This window comes from Peromyscus eremicus, chromosome X, assembly GCF_949786415.1.
Source record: "Peromyscus eremicus chromosome X, PerEre_H2_v1, whole genome shotgun sequence".
NCBI classification, from domain to species: Eukaryota; Metazoa; Chordata; class Mammalia; order Rodentia; family Cricetidae; genus Peromyscus; species Peromyscus eremicus.
The window spans coordinates 25,138,906-25,159,162 of NC_081439.1; the positions used below are offsets into that span (position 1 = coordinate 25,138,906).

At 41.1% G+C, this 20,257-nt stretch overlaps 1 protein-coding gene across 1 annotated transcript in view; it reads right to left on the reverse strand.

Annotated features, from left to right (window-relative positions):
- The window catches only part of Pir (pirin), a 92,475-nt gene that overhangs the window by 54,121 nt on the left and 18,097 nt on the right, over window positions 1-20,257 (reverse strand). Inside the window, exons 3-4 of the mRNA XM_059251140.1 lie at window positions 12,356-12,439; window positions 6,737-6,943 (exon numbers count right to left, since the gene is read on the reverse strand). Coding sequence (XP_059107123.1) covers window positions 6,737-6,943; window positions 12,356-12,439 — 291 coding nt within the window. The remainder of the gene's footprint in view (window positions 1-6,736; window positions 6,944-12,355; window positions 12,440-20,257) is intronic.

Genomic DNA, 20,257 nt, shown 5'->3' on the forward strand with positions numbered 1-20,257 from the left:
GCTTGAACTGCAAGCACTTTACCTACTGAGTTATCTCCCTGGGCCAGATCTAAGCTTTTTATAGAAACCACTATAAGACATAACCCCTATCCCTTCTGTTTCCATCACTCTCTTCCTCTACCCACCTAAGCAGAATCTCTGACTAATCATGAAACTTTTTTATTTGTTTGGTGGGTTTTTTTTGGGGGGAGGGGGAGTTGTTTGTTTGTTTGTTTTTGAGACAGGGTTTCTCTGAGTAGTTATGACTCTCCTGGAACTCGCTCTGCAGACCAGGCTGGCCTCTACCTCACAGAGATCAATTTTTATATATGGCCTTTTTATTGTTTTCCCATGTCATATTACACTTCTGATATTGCTGGCTTCCTTTTCCACCCTAAACTGTGAGCTCGTTTTTAGGCTAGTGGTTTTATCTCATTCACATCATATAGCTAAGGTACGAAAACAATGTATACACCGCAGGTACCGAATTACTGAAAGAACAGAGATCCTAGAGAAATGGGAGATGTACATAAGATGTCCAAACTTTCCTGAGTTGTGAAGCTAGGACAGCTGTGTGGATCTGTACAGAAGGCAAGATGCTTCTAGTGGTGACAGCTGGGAGGATTGCACCAAAGGGGAGGACTCTGGGTTTGCTCCTGATGAGCAGCAGCAAGCTGAAGAAAACATTGAGCTTCTAAACGCCATTTTCTATAGCACATTTCAATACTTTTTCTCCCTAGTAACATGTTTCCTCACTTCCTCTGTGTCAACAGAGTACCAGGAAGCTCTCTGCCCCATTATACTAATTCCTTTCACCTCTTGCCGCATCTACCCATTACAATACATTTCTTTGCATTTTCAGAAAAGAAATTCAACCAGAATTCAATATAGTGGTTGTGATTATTTACGGTAACATTTTAAAGTAATTCTCATACCATCTAATTAAGTTAGATCCTAAAAGTAAAATCATTGTAAATAAAAACTAACAAAAATTAAATTAGCAAAGGGAGAGAAAATTTGCACCATTAAATGCCTTGAGGAGTTAGTAATATTGTAGAGTGCTCTGAAATAAAGTTCCAGTGCAGTGGAGGGGAGTTTGGTTGATCCATTGATTGATTGATTGAGATTAGTGAAGCCAGGCCAGGTGTGGTCACTCATGGCACCCGAGGTAGAAGAATGGAAAGTTCGAGACAAGCTTGGGCTGTATAATGGGACAAACACATAAAAACAAATAGAAAACACCCGAGCTGGTGAAAGATGCCTCAGCAGTCAAGAGGAAGTACTGTTCTTGCAGAGAACCCAAGTTCAGTTCACAGCACCCATGTTGGGCAGCTTACAATTTCCTGTAATTCCAGCTCCAGAGGATCCAATACACTTTTCTGGCCTCCATGGGCCCCTACACTCACATGCACACACTTCTGCACAGACACACATGCATACACATAATGAAAAATAAAAATCAACCTTAAAATAACAGACCAGGTAGAGGTGTTGCACGCCTTTAATCCCAGCACTCGGGAGACAGTGAACTTATTCTTTTGAATGAGCAGCTGTCCATGGATGAACAACACTGCCCACATCACTAAGGGGACAAAAGCAAGCTCAGGTAGGCAAAGTGACGGGAAGAGCTCCATGGCAAAGACACGGAATAGATCCAAGAAGTCAAATTTCCTCTGAAATGGGGACATAGGTAGAATGCAAAATGAGTGGAGTGAATTACTTTAGATATAGAGCAAATTCCTTTGGTAACTGGACTTTTTAAAATGGAGTCATCCAGCCCAGGATTCCATAAGTTTGGCCATCCAAAAGAAGACTCTTTATGTTGTATCTGTAGACCACATGACATTATCTATGGTTTTAGAAAGGGCATGAAAATAGTATATATAGGACCATATAGGACTTCCATATAGGACTTACTCTTTGCCAATACACACACACACACACACACACACACATACACACACACAAGGGGGGTGTATATAATCAATTTACTCCTCCTAAAAACTCTCTAATGTGGTTACCATGGCCATCTCCATTTTACAGATTAGAAAACTGAGGTTCAGCTAGCTTAAATAAATTCTCCAACGTGTTTCAGTAGTGAAGCTAACCTTGAACCCTGGCCACCTGGCTCCAGATTGTCTTTCTTTGACCTCCTTAAGGCTTGTTTTTGACATAATGGAATGTAGAGCAGCAGGAGTCAAAGAGAGGCATTAAGGGGGGAGCAGCACTGTGTTCCAAAAGGAGCTGGCAATAAATACAGTGGATTGGCTGACTGATAAGGATGGAATGGGGTTTGGAAAACTGCATACTCTCATGAAGCAAACATGCAATTGTGTCCTTTCAAAAGTGACAGAAACTATTCAAACCATCCCATTTTTCTTCTCTCCCGTTTCAACATTTACTCTAGACTGTGTTGTCCTGGCAGAATCTTGCTCAAAATTGGCTATGGCATTTAAGGTCGGTGTAAATGCTTAGACACAGACACCCTGGGAAAAAGTGACATAGTTACCTTTGGGCACATTAAAAAGATGGTTTTGCTAATTGTAAGGCTTATAGCATCTTACATTGGCACTCTTCACCCCTTTTTTTGCAGATATAAGTATTCATGTCTAGAATAATTAAGTAGGATTTGCTAGAAGTCACTGGATTGAACTATTTAATATTATCTACAAGAGCCAAACCAAACTTCCTAAGGATGAGTATATTCCCCTGGCCGGGATGCCATGTCCATTACACAAACTAGAGTGGTTCCTGGGCAACAGCAGAAAAGCACTCAGAAGCCTCTTAGAACTGTGTAATCTCAGACTTCACTACAGATCTGCTATACCAGAATCTTTACTTTGTCCAAACCTGTCAGGCAATCCATATGAATATTAAAGTCAAATGCATTGTAGTAGTCACCAAATCCATTTTCCAGCAAGTTTACCTGTAGCAGGAGAAGTTGTTGGTGTTAAGTAGATTTTTTGTAAGGTATATTCTTCATATCACTTTGTAATCTAACTTAAAATTATCTTTCTTTTTTTTTAATTTTAACTTTGTATATGTGTGTGTGCATGTGGACATGTGCATGTAAGAGCATGTGCCCTCGGAGACCAGAAGAGGGCACCTGATCCCCTGGAGCTAGAGTTACAGGCAGTTATGAACCACCTGATGTGGGTACTGGGAACCAAACATAGTTGTTCTGTAACAGCAGTTCACTGAGCCATCTCTCTAGCCCCAAATCATGTTTCTGATGCGAAACTATCTTTAGTGCCTCTTTATGGTAGCTCTAGATCACTTCAGACCGAATCATTCATTGGTGAGAGGATGTCCAGTGCTGTGATGTGCAAAACTCGGTCCCTTAGCAGACCCACAAAGAAATAGCCAATAGTCCTCATTTCTGCAATGACTCTCCCTGGTGACCGTGCTTCAAAGCAGATTAACTACCTTTTCCAAATTGCAAAACAATCTCTTTAGCATTGGTGACATACATAAATCTCCACCCCATTTCTACCCAAGTTGACATAAAACAATCAACATAATATCAACAGCTACCACCTATGTAGTGTTTACAAAACTGAGTCAAAGAGAAATCAAGCCATTTCCTTAACACCATGCAGCCCACACAGCTAGTGCATGATGAGGCACCTCGCTGCCTGCTCTGCCTGTCTCCAGAGTCCACTGTGGGTCCGTGGATCCATAGTGCTTCTAGAAACTCAAGGCTGCTCAAGGTTCCAATGGGACCTCATTAAAATGCCCTCAAAATAAAGACTCATCATTTACTTCGGAAAATACAATTTGCTTCAGAAATTTTACTCAACAAAATGAAATAAGTGAGGCCAGCAGCTACCAAAGACATCATTTCACAAAGTTAAAACATTACTTCTGGCCTCTAAGCCTTGGTTGCAATTGCAACATCACATGGTCTGCTAGGCGTGCTTTAAAATGCCTATAACTGGAACTGACTCCAACCTCAAAAGTTCCTTGTGTTTTCTATAAATGAAACACCATTGCAAACTCTATGAATTTATGATATTGCAGGCTTTGCTTATTTATTAAATCACCAGTTTGATTTCTCCTTTTCGCTCCAGACAGACAAATTGTTTGGGGATAGAGGGTTAGATAGGGTCTCACTATGTATCCCAGACTGGTCTCAAACTCAAGATCCTCCTGTGCCAGCCTACTCGGTGCTGGGATTACAGTTGCATGTCATCACACCTGTATTCTAAATGGAATCTCCCAGACAATTCTAATAGACTCAACCAAGGTCTTGTGCTTTGGTTGAAGTGGAGAGGGAGCCTCCTACCCTTCAACATCCACCTCAGTGTCCCTTGAATGCATGCCTCTAGAACTTGAGAGTCCTGGAAACAGGAAACAGAAAAAATACATAGTGAGAAGGGTTGGCAGTTTCACTTGTGTGCTTGTCTGGTGCACCTTAGTGATGTTCTCTGTCCTTTCATCAAAAGACCTCACAAGGTCTTAACTCTCCTCGGCAGAATGCAGGTAGGGAAACTTCAAAAAAGCTGAAAAGGGAAGGCTCCATGTTTGATAAATAGAAACAAATCAGTCACAGAAACACAAAGAAAGGCCATTTCCAAGCACACTACAGGATGGTGAACAGTAGTCACATGTGCTTAACTGTGAGCAAACACTGCTTTTTTATTTTTTCCTTCGATTATTTCTGTGTGCACCTGAGGCACAAATAAAAGCAAACATATACTGATGTGTGTTTTAAATCTAGAACTGTGGTTTCAATGAAGGCTAAAGAAAAATAGTGAGTCCCAGGCTACAATCCAAGCCCACCTGATAATTATGCAATGTGTGTCGTTGAGTGATTATTACTCAATAGCCACTGACAAGCCATTATTCTCACACAAGCACAAAATAATGAAAATTTACCAAATGCCATAGTAAGCTCTAACTATCAACTTGACACAGCCTAGTGTCATCCGAGAAGGGAAGCTCAACTGAGGAATCGCCTGGATCCCATTGGTCCATAGGCATGTATGTGGGAGATCGTCTTGATTGTTAATTGATAAAGTAGGGCAGCCCACCGTAACCAGCACCATTCTCTGGAAAGGTGGTCCTGTGCTGTGCAAAGAAGCTAGCTAAGCATGACCCAGAGGAAGGCAGCAAACAGTGTTCCTCCACAGTCTTTGCATTAGGTTCCTGCTTGATTTCCCTCAATGATGAACTGTGACCTGTGAATGGAAATAAACCCTTTCTTTCTTTAAGTTGCTGTTGGTCAGAGTGTCCTTACCACAGCAACAGAGAGGAAACTAGAACACTTAAGGTACTAGTTAAAATAGTCTCAAGTGCTAGTTGCTCACTGGGAGAACAGCAAAGTACTTTACAATATTCTGATGTTCTCATTGCCAGGTGCCACATCTCCAGGCCCCTTAACAGATTCCCTTGGCTACTTTTACCCTCCACTCAAGAATCAAAGGCCAAATGAATGACCGTTCGATGAGGGAGCATGAAAACCCTACTATCTTGCCTGTGACATGTTGATCCTGAAGAGTCCCCAATGGGGTCTGGTTAAAGCCTCTCTTCCGATCTATGCCCGAGACAGTGACACTGCTTAGCATCCTTCCTACTTCCTCCAGGTTCTCTTTACTGTTTCCCTAGGAGAACTTCCTTTAAAACCTTGTGCACAAGAATCTGCATCTCAGGGTCAGCTTCTAGGCATCCCACCTACTAGGTTCTGTGACCAAGCTCGCCATTACCCCAGATTGGCTGCTGTGTGGCTCCTTAGCCCTCCCAGAAAATTGTTCCAGTGGGCAATTACTATAATACTTGTCATACCTACTTCATAAATTTTATTTTATTTTTATTTCATGAAAAAGTAAGACCCTAACCCAAACAATAATTAAGTAAGACCCAAACCCAAGTCTCAGTAAAAATATACAAAGCATGTCCCATATAAGTTAAATAAACAGTGAATTTTGATTTATTCTTTAAGATTTTATTTTTTAACCGGGCAGTGGTAGCGTATGCCTTTAATCCCAGCACTCAGGAGGCAGAAGCAGGCGGATCTCTGTGAGTTCGAGGCCAGCCTGGGCTACCAAGTGAGTTCCAGGACAGCCAGGGCTGTTATACAGAGAAACCCTGTCTTGAAAAATCCAAAACAAAAAAATATTTTATTTTTTTATATATGTGTGTGTCTGCATGTAGGAGTGGGTACCCATGAAGGCCAGAAGAGGGGGTCAGAAACTCTGGGGCTGGAGCTATAGGTGGTTGTGTTTCAATGTGGGTGCTGAAAACCAAACCCAGGTCCTCTGCAAGGGCAGTAAGTACTCTTAACTGCTGAGCCATCTCTCCAGTCCCAACAGCTAATTTGGTCTTAAAACCCTGTAATGTTGCCCATGTGCTTTCCTTGCTTACTAAGTGGGGCATAAATTATTTGCATGAATCTGGGGTGACACTGATCCTGGTTTTTGGTTGCATCATAAAAGCAATGACTTTGCAGGATTAGAGTGGACTTAAAAATAATAGGAATTAGAGTAAATCTGCACAAGCTTTAAGATACACCTAGAAAACTGCTTTTCAATCAAACTCTCCATATGAGCATAGTTTCTTGCACGTATTCCAACTCTACAAGTTTATACACACAAACCATTTCTGGGTTCCCTTACGCTTCTCTTATCCTGATATCTATGAAGCAAGTCATCCACTGGGACACATACTATGATAAACTGAGAGCTGACAATAAAGCTAGAGCCTCCCTGATGTCACCATACATCTCATGTTTCAGAGACACACAATAGGCAGGACTTACCTTTATCCCCAAGGCTTCTCCTGAAATGACAGCGACTGTCACACCATCCTTGGTGGGTTTCGGGATCTCTTCACTTTTCAGTTCCTGGTACTGAGGCTCCACCATCTTTTCTGAGCGTCTCAGATTCACCCACAGCTGTAAGCCATGGGCTGGCTCCTCTGAGCAGGGCATCTCAGCATGCAGAATGCCCCGGCCTGCAGTCATCCACTGCAAACACCAGAACAAGAGGCTAAATGTAACGCAGCCCCTAACAAGTCTGTGCATGCAACAATTACAATGCTGTGGTACACCAACAGGAGCTGCAGTCAGAGTGCCTGGGCATCTCAAGAAATAACCAATGTCTATGACAGTTCCTGGGGCTCTTTCCCGTTTCCAACGCCTTCCTCATTTTTGAATTAAAGCATCAGAACTGAAAAGAATCCTTTCTGTGATGATCGAGTTTCATGTTGACCTCCAAGATAAGGAGTTGCAGCCAGATAGTACTGGGGTATGTTTTGACTTAAGAAGGGTAAGGAACAGTACTGGGCAAGGAAGATGGCAGCCAGCAATGCAGTTGCATTACAGGCCTAGCCAACCCAACAGGGAGATGTGCAGTTGGGCTAAATCTTCAGGATTGTCCTGAAATCAGCAAAGAGTTATCATAGGATTGCTCCTGAGTAGGAAGCACAACCTTGGGAAAGTCAATTTCCTGCCACAGAGTATACAGTTCCCAGGGAGGGATGTAGCAATGAGCCATCAACAGATAGCATGCCCATCAGCTGAAGTGAAGTGTGATCCTAATTAGTCTTACCATTAAAAACCAGGTAGTCAGATAACGGGGTAAAAGCTGAAAAATCAGAGAAGCAAAGGAGCAACCACAGTCACTTCTTACCTCTCCAAATCCTCCGACCAAAAGGGCCGAGATGCTGTCTCCACCCTGCCTTATCACTTCCTGTCTCTGCCCAGCCTTATTACTCCTGGTCTCCTGTCTGTACAGCTCTCCAGACCTCTCTATGGTTAATGGTTAACTAGTGGCTAGCTCCACCCTCTGATAACCAGGCAAGCTTTATTTGTCAGAACACAAACAAAATATCACACAACACTGTAGAATATATATGCGAGATTAAATAGACATGGGAAAGCCCTTAGCATCCACTACCCTGGAAATGGCAAGCTTGTACAATGGCGTACAATTACAGTAATGGAGCCCTTACTACTGAGAGAAACAGTTGTCTCTGGCTGTTGGGCAGATTTTTCAAGTGTTTGTTTACATGTTTGAGAACATGCGGGAGGCCTCCTGTAGGCACTAGCCTCAGACTCTGAGGACGCAGGGTTAGAACATGATACATCCATTTCCTGCTTGTCTTAGTTTGGACTCACCCAGAGAAGACACTGAAACAAGGACCTACATGCAGGTTGTTTATTTGAAAGGTGATACAGAAAGCAAACCGGAGGGAGTAGGGAAGGGTGAGACAGGCAAAAGAGAAAGCCAAAGAGGAGTGTTGATGAGCAAGCCCCAGCTGTGGAGGCCTGGGACTTAGTCCCACTGGGAATCCTTTAGATAAACTTCAGAATTATTGCACAGAAGACAGAAAACACTAAGGCATTTAGATTACATTTGGCATCCCTCAGTGACCAGGAGCCTCTGAGAGAGGCCCAACGCACGCACTTCAGATGGGGTGCTATGTATGGATATATGAGAACTGTCACCACCTAAACTCAGAAGCAGGCCATCAGCATCATCTCCCACCCAGCCCTTGGAGAGAAAAAAAAATCCTTAAAGACAACCGCTCAAAATACTCATTGCCATTATCTCTGTGCTTGGTTGGTACGGTGAAGAACGGCAGTTCCACCAGAGTACATGTAGTGGCTCAAGTTGCCTTGGCTCTACCATCAGGCTGAAACCCAGAGCAAGCATGGGCTAGTGGAAAGAAACAGGAGGAGTCCACAGAAAGGAAACAGCAGCATGAGAAAGAGAGTCGGAGACAAGTATGCGGACCTGAAAGAAAACTACTACACGTTTTGGAGATTTTTTTTTTTCTTCACTAAGTCTAAACACATTTCTCTCTACTCTGTTGGATAAGGCTGATAGAACCTTCTAATGGAGAGATCCATTATTTTTCTGTCTGACAACAGCTATTGGTGTTCCTCAAAGATCTCTTTCTATTTTCCTCCTCCACTAAAAATTCCTCTCTTGGTATTTTTATTTATTTTATTTATTCTTTGACAATTTTTTACATGCATACAATGTATCGTAACAATAGCCAACTCAAACCCCCCTCCCATAGTTTCAATCTCTTGATTAACTTTTTAGATAAAACATAGCTTGGTAATAATTAAAACAGCCCACTCACTGGGTTTGGATGAGGACAACATGGTTCTCTTTCCATCCCCATCACTTACTAACTCTGAGGCTTTTCAAATAACTCTAGTATCCTTTCACTTTTAAATACCTTTAAATCCCTATTCTCTCATTTAAAACTGGGATGCAAAATACTAATGATCTCAAAGAGCTCATGGAAATGGAAAGGTTGAATAAGCTGAAAGATGCTATGCCATTATTATCCTAAGCAAATGAGAAGTCTATTGTTGTTACTGTGGTTGCTTTGAGATAGGATCTCATTATGTAACTCAGGCTGGCCTTAAACTCTTGATCCTTCCAAATTCTGGGATTACAGACATAAACTGCCATGCCCTGGTCCCAGCTATGAAATTGTAACGGTCTAAGTGTGGACCAGCATCTACAGTGGCAGCCTGATGAGGTGAACAGCAGAAGTCACCAATTCCATGAGCAGGACATGCCCTGGGGTTCTTATCTGTCTGTCACTCTGAGTAAACTCTGTTTTATGTTCTGCTCTAGTGGGAGGTTCCTTTTTCTTTTGTGATAGCATTTTCCTTTTGCTTTTGTTTTTTATTTCATTTTCATGGAAACATCATGATCCAATATGTATACTTTGCATCCCACAAAATATGTGAATGGTCTCATATAGAGCTCCTACCAACACAACTGACCAAAATGGTCTAAGCAATTTCAGGGGGGGTTAAACTATACCATCACAAACAAAAGTAATATGACATACAATTTGAGTTATTATCTTTTATTTTCTTTTTTAAGATAGGCTCTTACTATGTAACCTGCCTACCCTGAAACTCACTCTGTAGACCAGGCTGGTTTTGAGCTTGCAGAGGTCTACTTATCTCTGCCTCTTGAGTGCTGGGATTAGAGGTGAGAGCCACCTTGCCTGACCTTGGGTTACTAACTTAAGTGACAACACTGAACCATGCAAATGAATCGAAACATAAATAATGACGTGTCAAAAGTGCAGAACGTAAGTCTAGAAAGACAGGAATGAAATAGTCTTCAAGTGCTGAGTTTGGGAATAGGGACATCATAAATGATCACTACCGGAAGAGCTTCAATACAGGTTGAAGGGAAGGATGCAGACAGACCAAGTATGGCTTCAGTGAATTGAGGAAGGAATGGCAATTGGGACAGTCACTCTTGATTACACTTTAAGAAAAGGAAAAAAACAAAACAAAACAATGACAACAGAACCACTGGGTGAGCACTAAGAAGTGATTAGCGATATCCAAAACTGAAATGGCTCAGCAGGTCAAGGCACTTGCTGCCAAGCCTGACAACCTGAGTTCGATCCTGGGGATCCACTTGGTAAAAGGAGAGAACCGACTCCCACAAGTTGTCCTCTGAGGGCTATACATGTACCACGGCATGTGCTTGCATACACATACAAATAAATAAATTAATTAAATGAAATATCGTAAAGATTGCATCTGATCCCCAGCACCACAAGAAAGTAATTGAGGGATCAAGGAAAACATGAGAACAGAATATGGGAGTTCTGTGTTGGTTTCCCGGCAGCATAGAAGAATACCTAGAAAGGGGGGTATGATGGCTAGTGTTCTCAGCTTGATAGAATCTGGAATCACCTGGGAGACGGGCCTCTGCGCATGCCTGTGGAGATTATTTTGATGTGTTAACTGATTAGTAATACCATCTTTACTGAGCCAGGGCTTTTTTTTTTCCCCCCAGGGGATTCTGAACTGTATGGAATGGAGATGGAGAGAGTGAGCCGAACACTAGCATGCATTCATTGCTCTCTGTTTCTGGTTATGGATGTGATATGAGCAGCTGCTTCAAGCTCCTGGAGCCTTGACTTTCTTGCCATGATGGACTATACCTTTGTTATGTAGCTAGACTGGCATTGGACCCTTGTAAAACACTGAAGAGAGATTCCTCCCTCATGGTCAGCTTTGGCTCCCAAACACTTTTTTCCCTGGTAATATTGCTGAAAGAAAAGTATCAGTTTTGCCCCTTCCTAAAATTTAAAATACTCTATGATAAGGGGGAGGTTTCAGGGTTTTGTTGAAGTCCATTGAGGGAAAGCTACTTCGTCCCATCAAAAGAATGGTACCTGAGTTTACCCTGGCCTTGATAGAGACATGGCATTCTAATTGTCCTTAAAGATTGGAACATTACATACTGCTTCTCCTTCCTTAAGAATTAATCCAGTGAGACAGTTGTGTAGCTTGATCTGCTTAAGGGCCCCCTGGCAATAGTATCAGAATCCATCCCTGGTGCATGAGCTGGTTTTTTGGAGCCCACTACCTATGGTGGGACACCTTGCACAGCCTTGAGGCAGGGGGAAGTGCTTGGACCTGCCTCTACTGAATGTACCAGGCTCTGCTGACTCCCCATGGGAGGCCTTGCCTTGTTGGAGGAGGAATAGGGGGTGGGTTGGGGGGGAAGGTGAGAGGGGCAGAAGGAGGGAGGAGAAGGGGAATCTGTGATTGGTATGTAAAATGTATAAAAAAAATTCCTTAAAAAAGAAAAAATAAACAGATTTAAAAAAAAAGAATCCAATTGGACCTGTCAGTCATGTAGCCACAAGACCATCCCTCAAGAAAGCTAATTCACCAGAAGACAGGCTAAGGAGGTGGAAGGAATAATTATCCCCTTAATGAGATGATGCACTTAGACACCACAGAAGCCCCTCCCTCAGTAAAATGCTTGCCTACTTTCTGAATTCTAACTCAGAAAAATGTAACTTCCTTTCTTTCCTTCTATCTCTTATTCAGATACTGACCAAAAGCCTAAGCATGCTTTCCCTGATACTCTGGACTTTCTTACTCTGTCTCTGACGTGCCTCTCCCCTTCCAACATGCAGCTGCTTGCCAACATGCTGAGCTTTCTTAGACCCCAACTCAAAAAGACACGACTTTCTCTCAGCTTCTCCATCTGCATCTTGCTGACAGCGGCTAAGTTTCATAGCTTGCCTGCTCTGTTGTTTTTCCCTCAAATGCTAATAAACTGTCTCAAGCTTACATCTGAGTCTGTTTTTTTTTTTTAATTCTTTATCAATGAGACTGAAAACCAACAAGAGAGATCCCTGTTTTCCCTGGTAACACTATGAACTATGAACTAAAAACGACTCTTTCTCCTTTAAGATGTTTTTGTTGGGGTATTCTGTCATAGCAACAGAAAAGAAACGAAGACAGGAGAGATCAAGGTATGAGTAGGAGAGAAGTGGGAGGGATGGTTATTGTACTGGAAACAGGCAAGATCAAACATACACCATCTAAGACTGCTGACCAATCAGCAAGCCCCTGCCATGGCCATACCTGTAGGTCTCCTGGGTTCATTTTACCAACATGTCCGCAGAAGTCTTCATGGGCCATGCTGCCCCCTTCCAGAAGGTAAGATACCTTTTTAAGAAACAGAAGAAAAAGTTGATCCTTTGACTATTGTAAATCATGTTGTTTGGGATCTCTACTATTAACTTGCATCAGTTCCATATTTATTTTAGATACAAACACTACCTTCATTTGTAAAACATTTTTCCTATTTCAAGCTGCTTTTCCATTAAAATAATGGACAAAGGATATGAATAGATATTTTTCCAAAGAAAAAATGCAAATGGCTGGCGGGAATAGGAAGAAATGCTCACCATTACTAATCAGAGAAATGCAAATCAAAACGACGATGTGACATCACCTCACACCTGTTAGATACATACTCTCCAAGTCAAAACACGGAGTATTGTAAAAAAGAATGTGGGAAAGGAGAGCACTTATATACTGTTCATGGGAAGTAAACTGGTCTAGACACCATAGAAAACAGGATGACAGTTATTTTAAAAAAACTAAAAAAACAATTACCACATGATCCCACTCTCTCAATCCTTGCTATATTCCAAAATCAAATGAATTCATCATAGGAAACACATAGCAACACACTGATGTTTACTGTAGTACTTACTATTCATAATAGCCATAATAAGGAATTAGTTCAGGTGTCCAACAACAAATGAAGGGATAATGTAACTGGGACACATATACACAAAGTGCAGAATGATCCAGAGCCTTACAAGGGGAAGATAGCCCTGCTATTGTTTACAGTATGGATAAAGCTAGAAGACATTACATAAGTGAAATAAGACAGACACAAAAAGACAAGGACTGCATGATCTCACTTACAGAAATTGAGATTAAAGGGTTAGTTACTAAGGATTGGAATGGAAGAAATACAGAAATGTAGGTCCGAGGCCCACAGTTATGTGATAAATAAGTTCTTGGGGCCCAATGCACAGTATGTGACTAGAATTAGTAATACTGCACTTGATACTATGGGGGTGGAGAGATGGCTCAGTTGGTAAAGTGTGTTCTATGACATCCCAAGGACTTGAGTTTGATCCTCAGAACCCACCCAAAACAACCAGGCATGGCAGATACTTGCAAGCACAGTACTGGGGAGGTAAAGATAGACAGATCCCTGGGGTTCACTGGCCAGCCAGCCTAGCCTACTTGGCAAGCTCCAAGCCAGTGAGAGACTGTGTCTTTAGAAAAGGCAGACAGTTCCTGAAGAACTACATACCCAAGGCTGGCTTCTGACCTCTCCTCACAAACAGAAATATGTACATACATAAATACACACATGATAACCTTGTGAGATGATAATCATTCCACAATACATGCATGCATGCATCAAAACACTGCAATACATGCATACATCAAAACACTGCAATACATGCATGCATCAAAACACTGCAATACATGCATGCATCAAAACATTGCAGTGTATAGAATTGTCACATTATATCTTAATAAAGCATGGAGGAGTGAAGGATTGAGTATTTGTGAAGATCTGCTCACTTTTTCCACCAAAGACTTGTTAGGAGAATTAAGACAAGAGAGCAACTTGAAAGAATGAATCTGTGACAAGGGGCCAGACTATCCACACCATGCAATGTCTTTAAGGGAATTTCACTATGTCCCATTCTCCAAGGAATGCCAGAGCTCATAGCTAATTAAAATAACACTCGCCCTGAAGGCCCATTAAAGCACATGTGTCTCCCACAGCCAGGCCTGAAGCTCAGGTTAAAACAAGCCTGTTCTTGGACTAATGGGGTCTCTGCTAGCAAGGCCATGTTCACACAAGTGTAGAGAGTGACATATCTCAGGTCACCACACCTTGCTCTAAAGGTGAGTCAGGAAGCCCAAAGGAAACATTTCTAACATCAGGTACACAGACTCAGTAGGTACCCAACACTGTTTATGACATTTGTTAAGTAGTTTCAAATTGAAGTCAGCATTCCCAGGTTCGTGTCCATACTAAATCTAAAACAGAAAAGAAATTCTATGGGTCCCCAAGAGTGGCCACTACACACATGCAGCTCCTTAAGTTTCACTTAAATCAAATTAATAAAATTTGAATTCAGCTCCTCAGCTTCACTGACCACATTTTGAGTGCTCAATAGCATCCTGTAGCTAATGGTTGCCATAACCAATAGTGTATATTATAAAACATTTCTATCTTCACTGAGTTCTACTTGCCATTCTAATTGGCCTCTCTTATTTCTATTTAATCAAAAGAAAAAATGAACTCTAAAATTCCCCTCTTTAAGGGTCTTGTAATCAAATCAGAGAAAAAAAGACTAAAGAGAAACCAAATACTTGGAACATTTAATTACTTCAAAGACATCATCATATTGTTACAGGAAACACTCAAGTTAGTACCTGAGGCTTAAAATGTGTGGGGGTCAAGATACAAGGCTCTCTTTGTATGATTTATTTAAATTAGTTAATTTGTACACACCTATATCTCCTGAAAGAATTACCATTCAGCTTAAGCCGTTGTGAAAGGCATGTAAATGGTTCTCTGAAAACTACCCACTTCAGGCTTAGCAGTAACAGCTGTGCACATTCTCATAACTGGATGCATTCTTCATACTTCAGCTACCTCTGTATTTTCTTTAAACCTCAATGTGATTATCCTTTTTAATCTTGAAAATTTTACTTCAAATTGTCATTAACCATTATTATTATATGAGTGAACAAGAAGAATGAAATCTCTGATTAAAACCCCAATATCTACTGTTGGGACTTTAATTTTCACTGAAATATACTAAACCAAATAAAAGAGGATTTTTTAATTTAAAAAATTATTTTAAAAAATCAGTACTTAATAAATAATTATCCTTTCTACCAACCTCCTAAACCAACAACTTTTACCAACTCTCTAAATCCTAACTCTGTAAAACCACAAAAAGAAAAAGAATGAAAATATTGTATTGTTTAAAAGAAAGCCAAAACACACTGCCAAGAGGTACGAAATGAGAAAATATTTATGAAGTTTTCGGTATCTATCAGATACTGCATCATCATCATCACCATCATCATCATTACTATGTGTGTGAGGATGTTTTGCCTGGATGCATGTTTGTGCACCATGTGCATGCTTGGGTGCTCTGCGAGGCCTGAAGAGAGCATAAGATTGCTTGGAACTGGAGTTGTGGCAGTTGAGAGCCACCACGTGGGTGCTGGGACACCCTAAAGGTGATGACACAATTCTATGGGGTACGGTTCATGACTGAATATTTAGAGGAAAGAGATATGAGCAGCAGCGTTCATCTCTCCCTGCTGCTTGACTTGATGCAGTGTGACCGCCAACTCAAGCTCCTGCCTCCACACCTTCCCCACCATGATGGACTATACCGTAAGCTCCAACTGTGAGCAAATAAACCCTTCTTTCTTTGGGTTGCTTTTATTGGGTACTATGTCATAGCAATGAGAAAAGATGGGGATGTGCCAGGGGAAAAGGCACTGGTGACAGTGGGCAAGAAGGGTCTTCCATGAAGACTTGGAGGCTAATAAGAGAGAAAAATTTCAAGAACGGGAAGCCGTTTGAAAGATCTAAGAAACAGAACCAAGAATGACAGTATACTGAGTTTATCCACAAACTTGCCTCCTATTGCCATAGCTTGACTAATCCTCTGACCATTGTTCCATCAGCCACAGCTGATTAAATTTCAAGATAAAGCTTCAGGAGAACCTGTGCTCCCCCTTTGGTATTTCCTCTTACATGGAGAGTATTCCATTACTGTTAGCATGCCCCTGCCTCTTGGGGCATGCATCCTAGTGGGATGAGCTTGCAAGACAAAACTGGGTCGGCCCTTTCCTTTTCCCTTCCTCTTAGGAATCAGTTTTCACATAGAAAGCAGGACCTTCTTTGATGATTCAACTCTATGACAGGGACCTTCATGAGCAGCATGCAGAAGCCAACCTGCCTAGAGATACAGGCCACTGGCTCCAACATTAACTTTATCACAAATACAGACATTGGGGGCCTCCATCTTTCTTACTCTTCCATCTTCTCACATGGTTGACAGTTGAAGCTGGGAAATAGCCACCCTTTATTACATCTCCTCATAACCTCAAATGAGGGCACTAATAGACCTGCTATTGCCATGTTATTGAGGTTTTGTACTGTGCCATATAATATGCCCTCCTCTACTTAAGCAATTGGTATTTGGTGTCAGTTCTTTGTGATTTCTGTATTTGTGTGTGTGTTGCGGGGTGGGGTGGGGGTTGATGGTGTGTGTGTCTGTGCATACAGGCACATGTGCTTTCATTAGCATACAAATGAACTGGTTTCCTCGGGCCATGTTCATACTGCTTTGTTTTGGTATATTCTTTCCTTCACTCCTCTCCAGATCTTCCTGTTCTGCCTCCCTACTTGTATGCAGGGAGTACCCCCAGTTATCCATTTTCCACCTGCATGCCACATACTAGCGGAAGGAAAAATGAGAACAATGTAAAATGACACATATGTAGGAAGATGGCATGATGAATCCCTTACTTTGCATGCTAACCTAAAAAGTGAATTAAACAAGAAAGTGTCTAATGTATAAGAATTAAATGTATGTATGGAAGAAACAGCAGGTTAAATAACAATTATATTTTACACTTAATCTGAGCCAAAATGCCCAGAAGTGATAATAATTCTATTTTAAAGTCGTCAAATACAACAGTACACATAAATTCATCGTATGAAATTTCATTCTGTGATTATCAGTCTACATAGAGATGCCTGTACAGAAAATGTCAATGGTGGCCATCTGAAGATGGTAAATGCAGGCATGTTTTATTATTTTTGTTCCCCTGTTGTGATAGTTTGACTTTTCTATAATGAATAATTTCTCTCTTTCCCCCCAACAGAAACATGTATTCTTATTCTGAAAACCAGAGTGCCTCTTCCAAACAGTAAAAATGAGTGTTATGGATTAGTCTTTATAGATTTGTTCCCCAGCTAAATGGGAAGGGCTGGGCAGGAAGGCAACAATAAGCATGATTATTCCACATTTCATGTGAGGACAGTGTAGCGCAGACTTTTTCATGTGTAGTGTTTAATTCTTCTAGAAGGTACTCATGCCAGAATGGTAATAAAGCACTTGGGATTCAATAAGCACTTTAAGGGAACAAACAGCAAGCTTCCAGTTCTCAAAGAGTAGTGTCTACAATTGCTTTCCTGTTTTTGCTACACATGGATTTTGAACTAAAATAATTGCAGGAAAAGGGGCAATTTCCCTTCTACTTGGGCTGATGCTCTCCTTTGGGCTCGCAAAGAAGACCCTCTTAAATTACAACCCTGGATTATCTTCAATTACTCAAGCATGAAGTCTTCCAATTTGTAAGCCATAACCGTCATATACACACACATACATGTGTATATATATACATATATATATATATATATGTTTGCATGCATATGCATTCTACACACAGAGAGATAACCTGAAAAGTAAATTGTGATATGACTCATTTATACATGAAAATCTACATAAGAGAGGGCTGTTTTAAGTTCGAGTTCAGGGAGCACTTGCAAACTGTTCTTAGACCGTGGAAAGAATGTCATCCCCCTTTCCCCCTGATTTCCTCAATTTGCCTTTCATCTTTTTTCCTGGTAATACAAAAGTAAACAGTGTTTGTTATATAATCTGAGTTAGAGACATCTGGCCAGTGAAGCTTTACTGGATGTACCACACCTACCTTTCAATGCTTAAAGCAAAAATCTCTAAGCTCCAAAGAAACTACTGTCACTTTATTTATTATAATCTTTTGTTTTGTTTATTTATTTATTGCTAAGTGTCATAAATGCTTGGCAGCAACTTTGTGTATGAGTTGATGTTTGTAGAAGAGCTTTTTAAAAAAAAAATGAAAAGAAAAGTCTCAACCAGCTACTTCCGAGAGTTGAGACAAGCCAGATGATCTTTTAGGGCATTACGTAATCACAAACAGCTGGAGAATCGCCACTGGTCGTTGGCGAATTGTGTTCTGTTTAAAATCAAGAGTTGTGTGTGTCCAATTCAGTAATACGTTTGTAATCTGAAGCAGGTGTTTCCTCGGAGCACCTGATACACTGCTGGGTCTCCTGCCTTCCTTTCCTCCTTCTAGTCTTTTCCAGGGGTCTTTACCAAGTATTTGTTCCCTTGTAAGTTCCTAATTCTTTGGCTGTTTGTGTTTGGAGAAAGAAAGGCACAAACTCACAATGTGGCAAAAGAAAAGGGTCATTTACCATGAGAAGTATGAGAAAGGTGTATCTCAGGGAACTGTAAGTTAATAAGGAAGAATTCCCAACAAGAGAAAATACAGTTCTTGTTTTTTTTTTTTTCCAGCTGCCACGTAAAAAGAAGAGCAAAGAGTGGCCCTACTCTATGTCTGGTAATAAAACACAAGACAGCCTGTAAAGCCAAAAACTCCCTACATTCTAGGGAAAACTGTATTTCCTTTTCGTGTTTTGCCCTAAACTGGTGACTTTTTTTCTATAAAAAAGAAAAACAAGACAGAAACACCACGAGTTGAGGTCATGGCTGACATGAGATGCCAGCAAGGAGCATATTGTGTAATAGAAACTGTGAACTGTCCTCAAGGGCAGAAATGGGATGTTTGAATTCATACACTTAAGGACTCCAAAATGAAAACAACATGAGCAATCCCACTGAAACCTGAAAAATGACACCATTAACTCTATCCATCTAACATTAATCCATATATACACCTTCACAAGTCCCCAAAAGTGTTCATAACAATTTTTTAAACAAACAAATAAATAAATGAATGAATAAATAAATAAATAAATGAAACTGGATGGCACAGAGTCCAGATGTTCAGCCAATGGGCAAATACAAGGAGAGTGCAGTTCCTCTGGTCCTAACTTGACATGGTCCTGTCATAAGCCTACACAGGGCCAAGCCTTCAGGATCTCCTGCCCTGCTGCTCCCTGATGGTGAGGCTCTTTCTGCATCCAGAAGCTAGTCAGGTTTAGGCCTGCTTGGAATCACTAGGTTGCCATCTACGTGATTTGAGTTGTGAGCTGTGGAATGAAGTCCTTTACTTTCTCTTAGAGGACCAGTGGAGCCAGATACAACATGGACCTAAAAGTTGGGCTGCTTGAGTATGGTCAGAACTAAGTGATGACATGTGGCCAGGAGCCCAGCACATGTTCAGTAAGTTCTAGAGTTAGCACTTCCATCACATCTCCTCGGGCAGGGATTCCATTTGCAAGGCCTCCCTCAGATCCTCCCTCACACTTCCTAAAGTGTGTTTCTCAGACATTCTCGTGGTTCCACGTCACTTCATTCAGGCCTCACTTCAAATATCACACACTGAATGAAACCATCTCATCTTGTCCACTCTATCCTACACTGAATTGTTTCTTCTTCTCAGCTTTTTCCCTACAGGACACTGACATTCTAAACTAGTCATTTATTGGCTGTCTAAAAGAATATAAGATCTATCAAAGGCTGGGACTTTAAAGCATTTTTATTAGTGTAAACAATGGAATTCTCATCAGCAGGTATATAAGTGGTTCATTTCCTCCTGCACCTTCCCCAACATTTGGTGGTGTTTGTGGTCTTGATGATAGCCATTCTGACAAGAGGGAAGTGCTATCTCAATGTGATTTGCATTTTCATGATAGCTAAGGGTAGTCAACATCTTTTTCATGTATTTGTTGGCCATTTGTACTTCTATTGAGAACTTTTTGTGCAATTGTTTGCTCATTTATTAGTCAGATGATTTGTTTTGGTAACCATTTCTTGAATTTTTTCTTTTCTTTTCTTTTTAAAGTTTTTAAAGACAGAGACTCTGTAATAACAGCCCTGACTGGCCTGGAACTTGCTCTGTAGACCAGGCTGGCCTCGAACTCACAGAGATCCACCTGCTTCTGCCTCCCAAGTGCTGGGA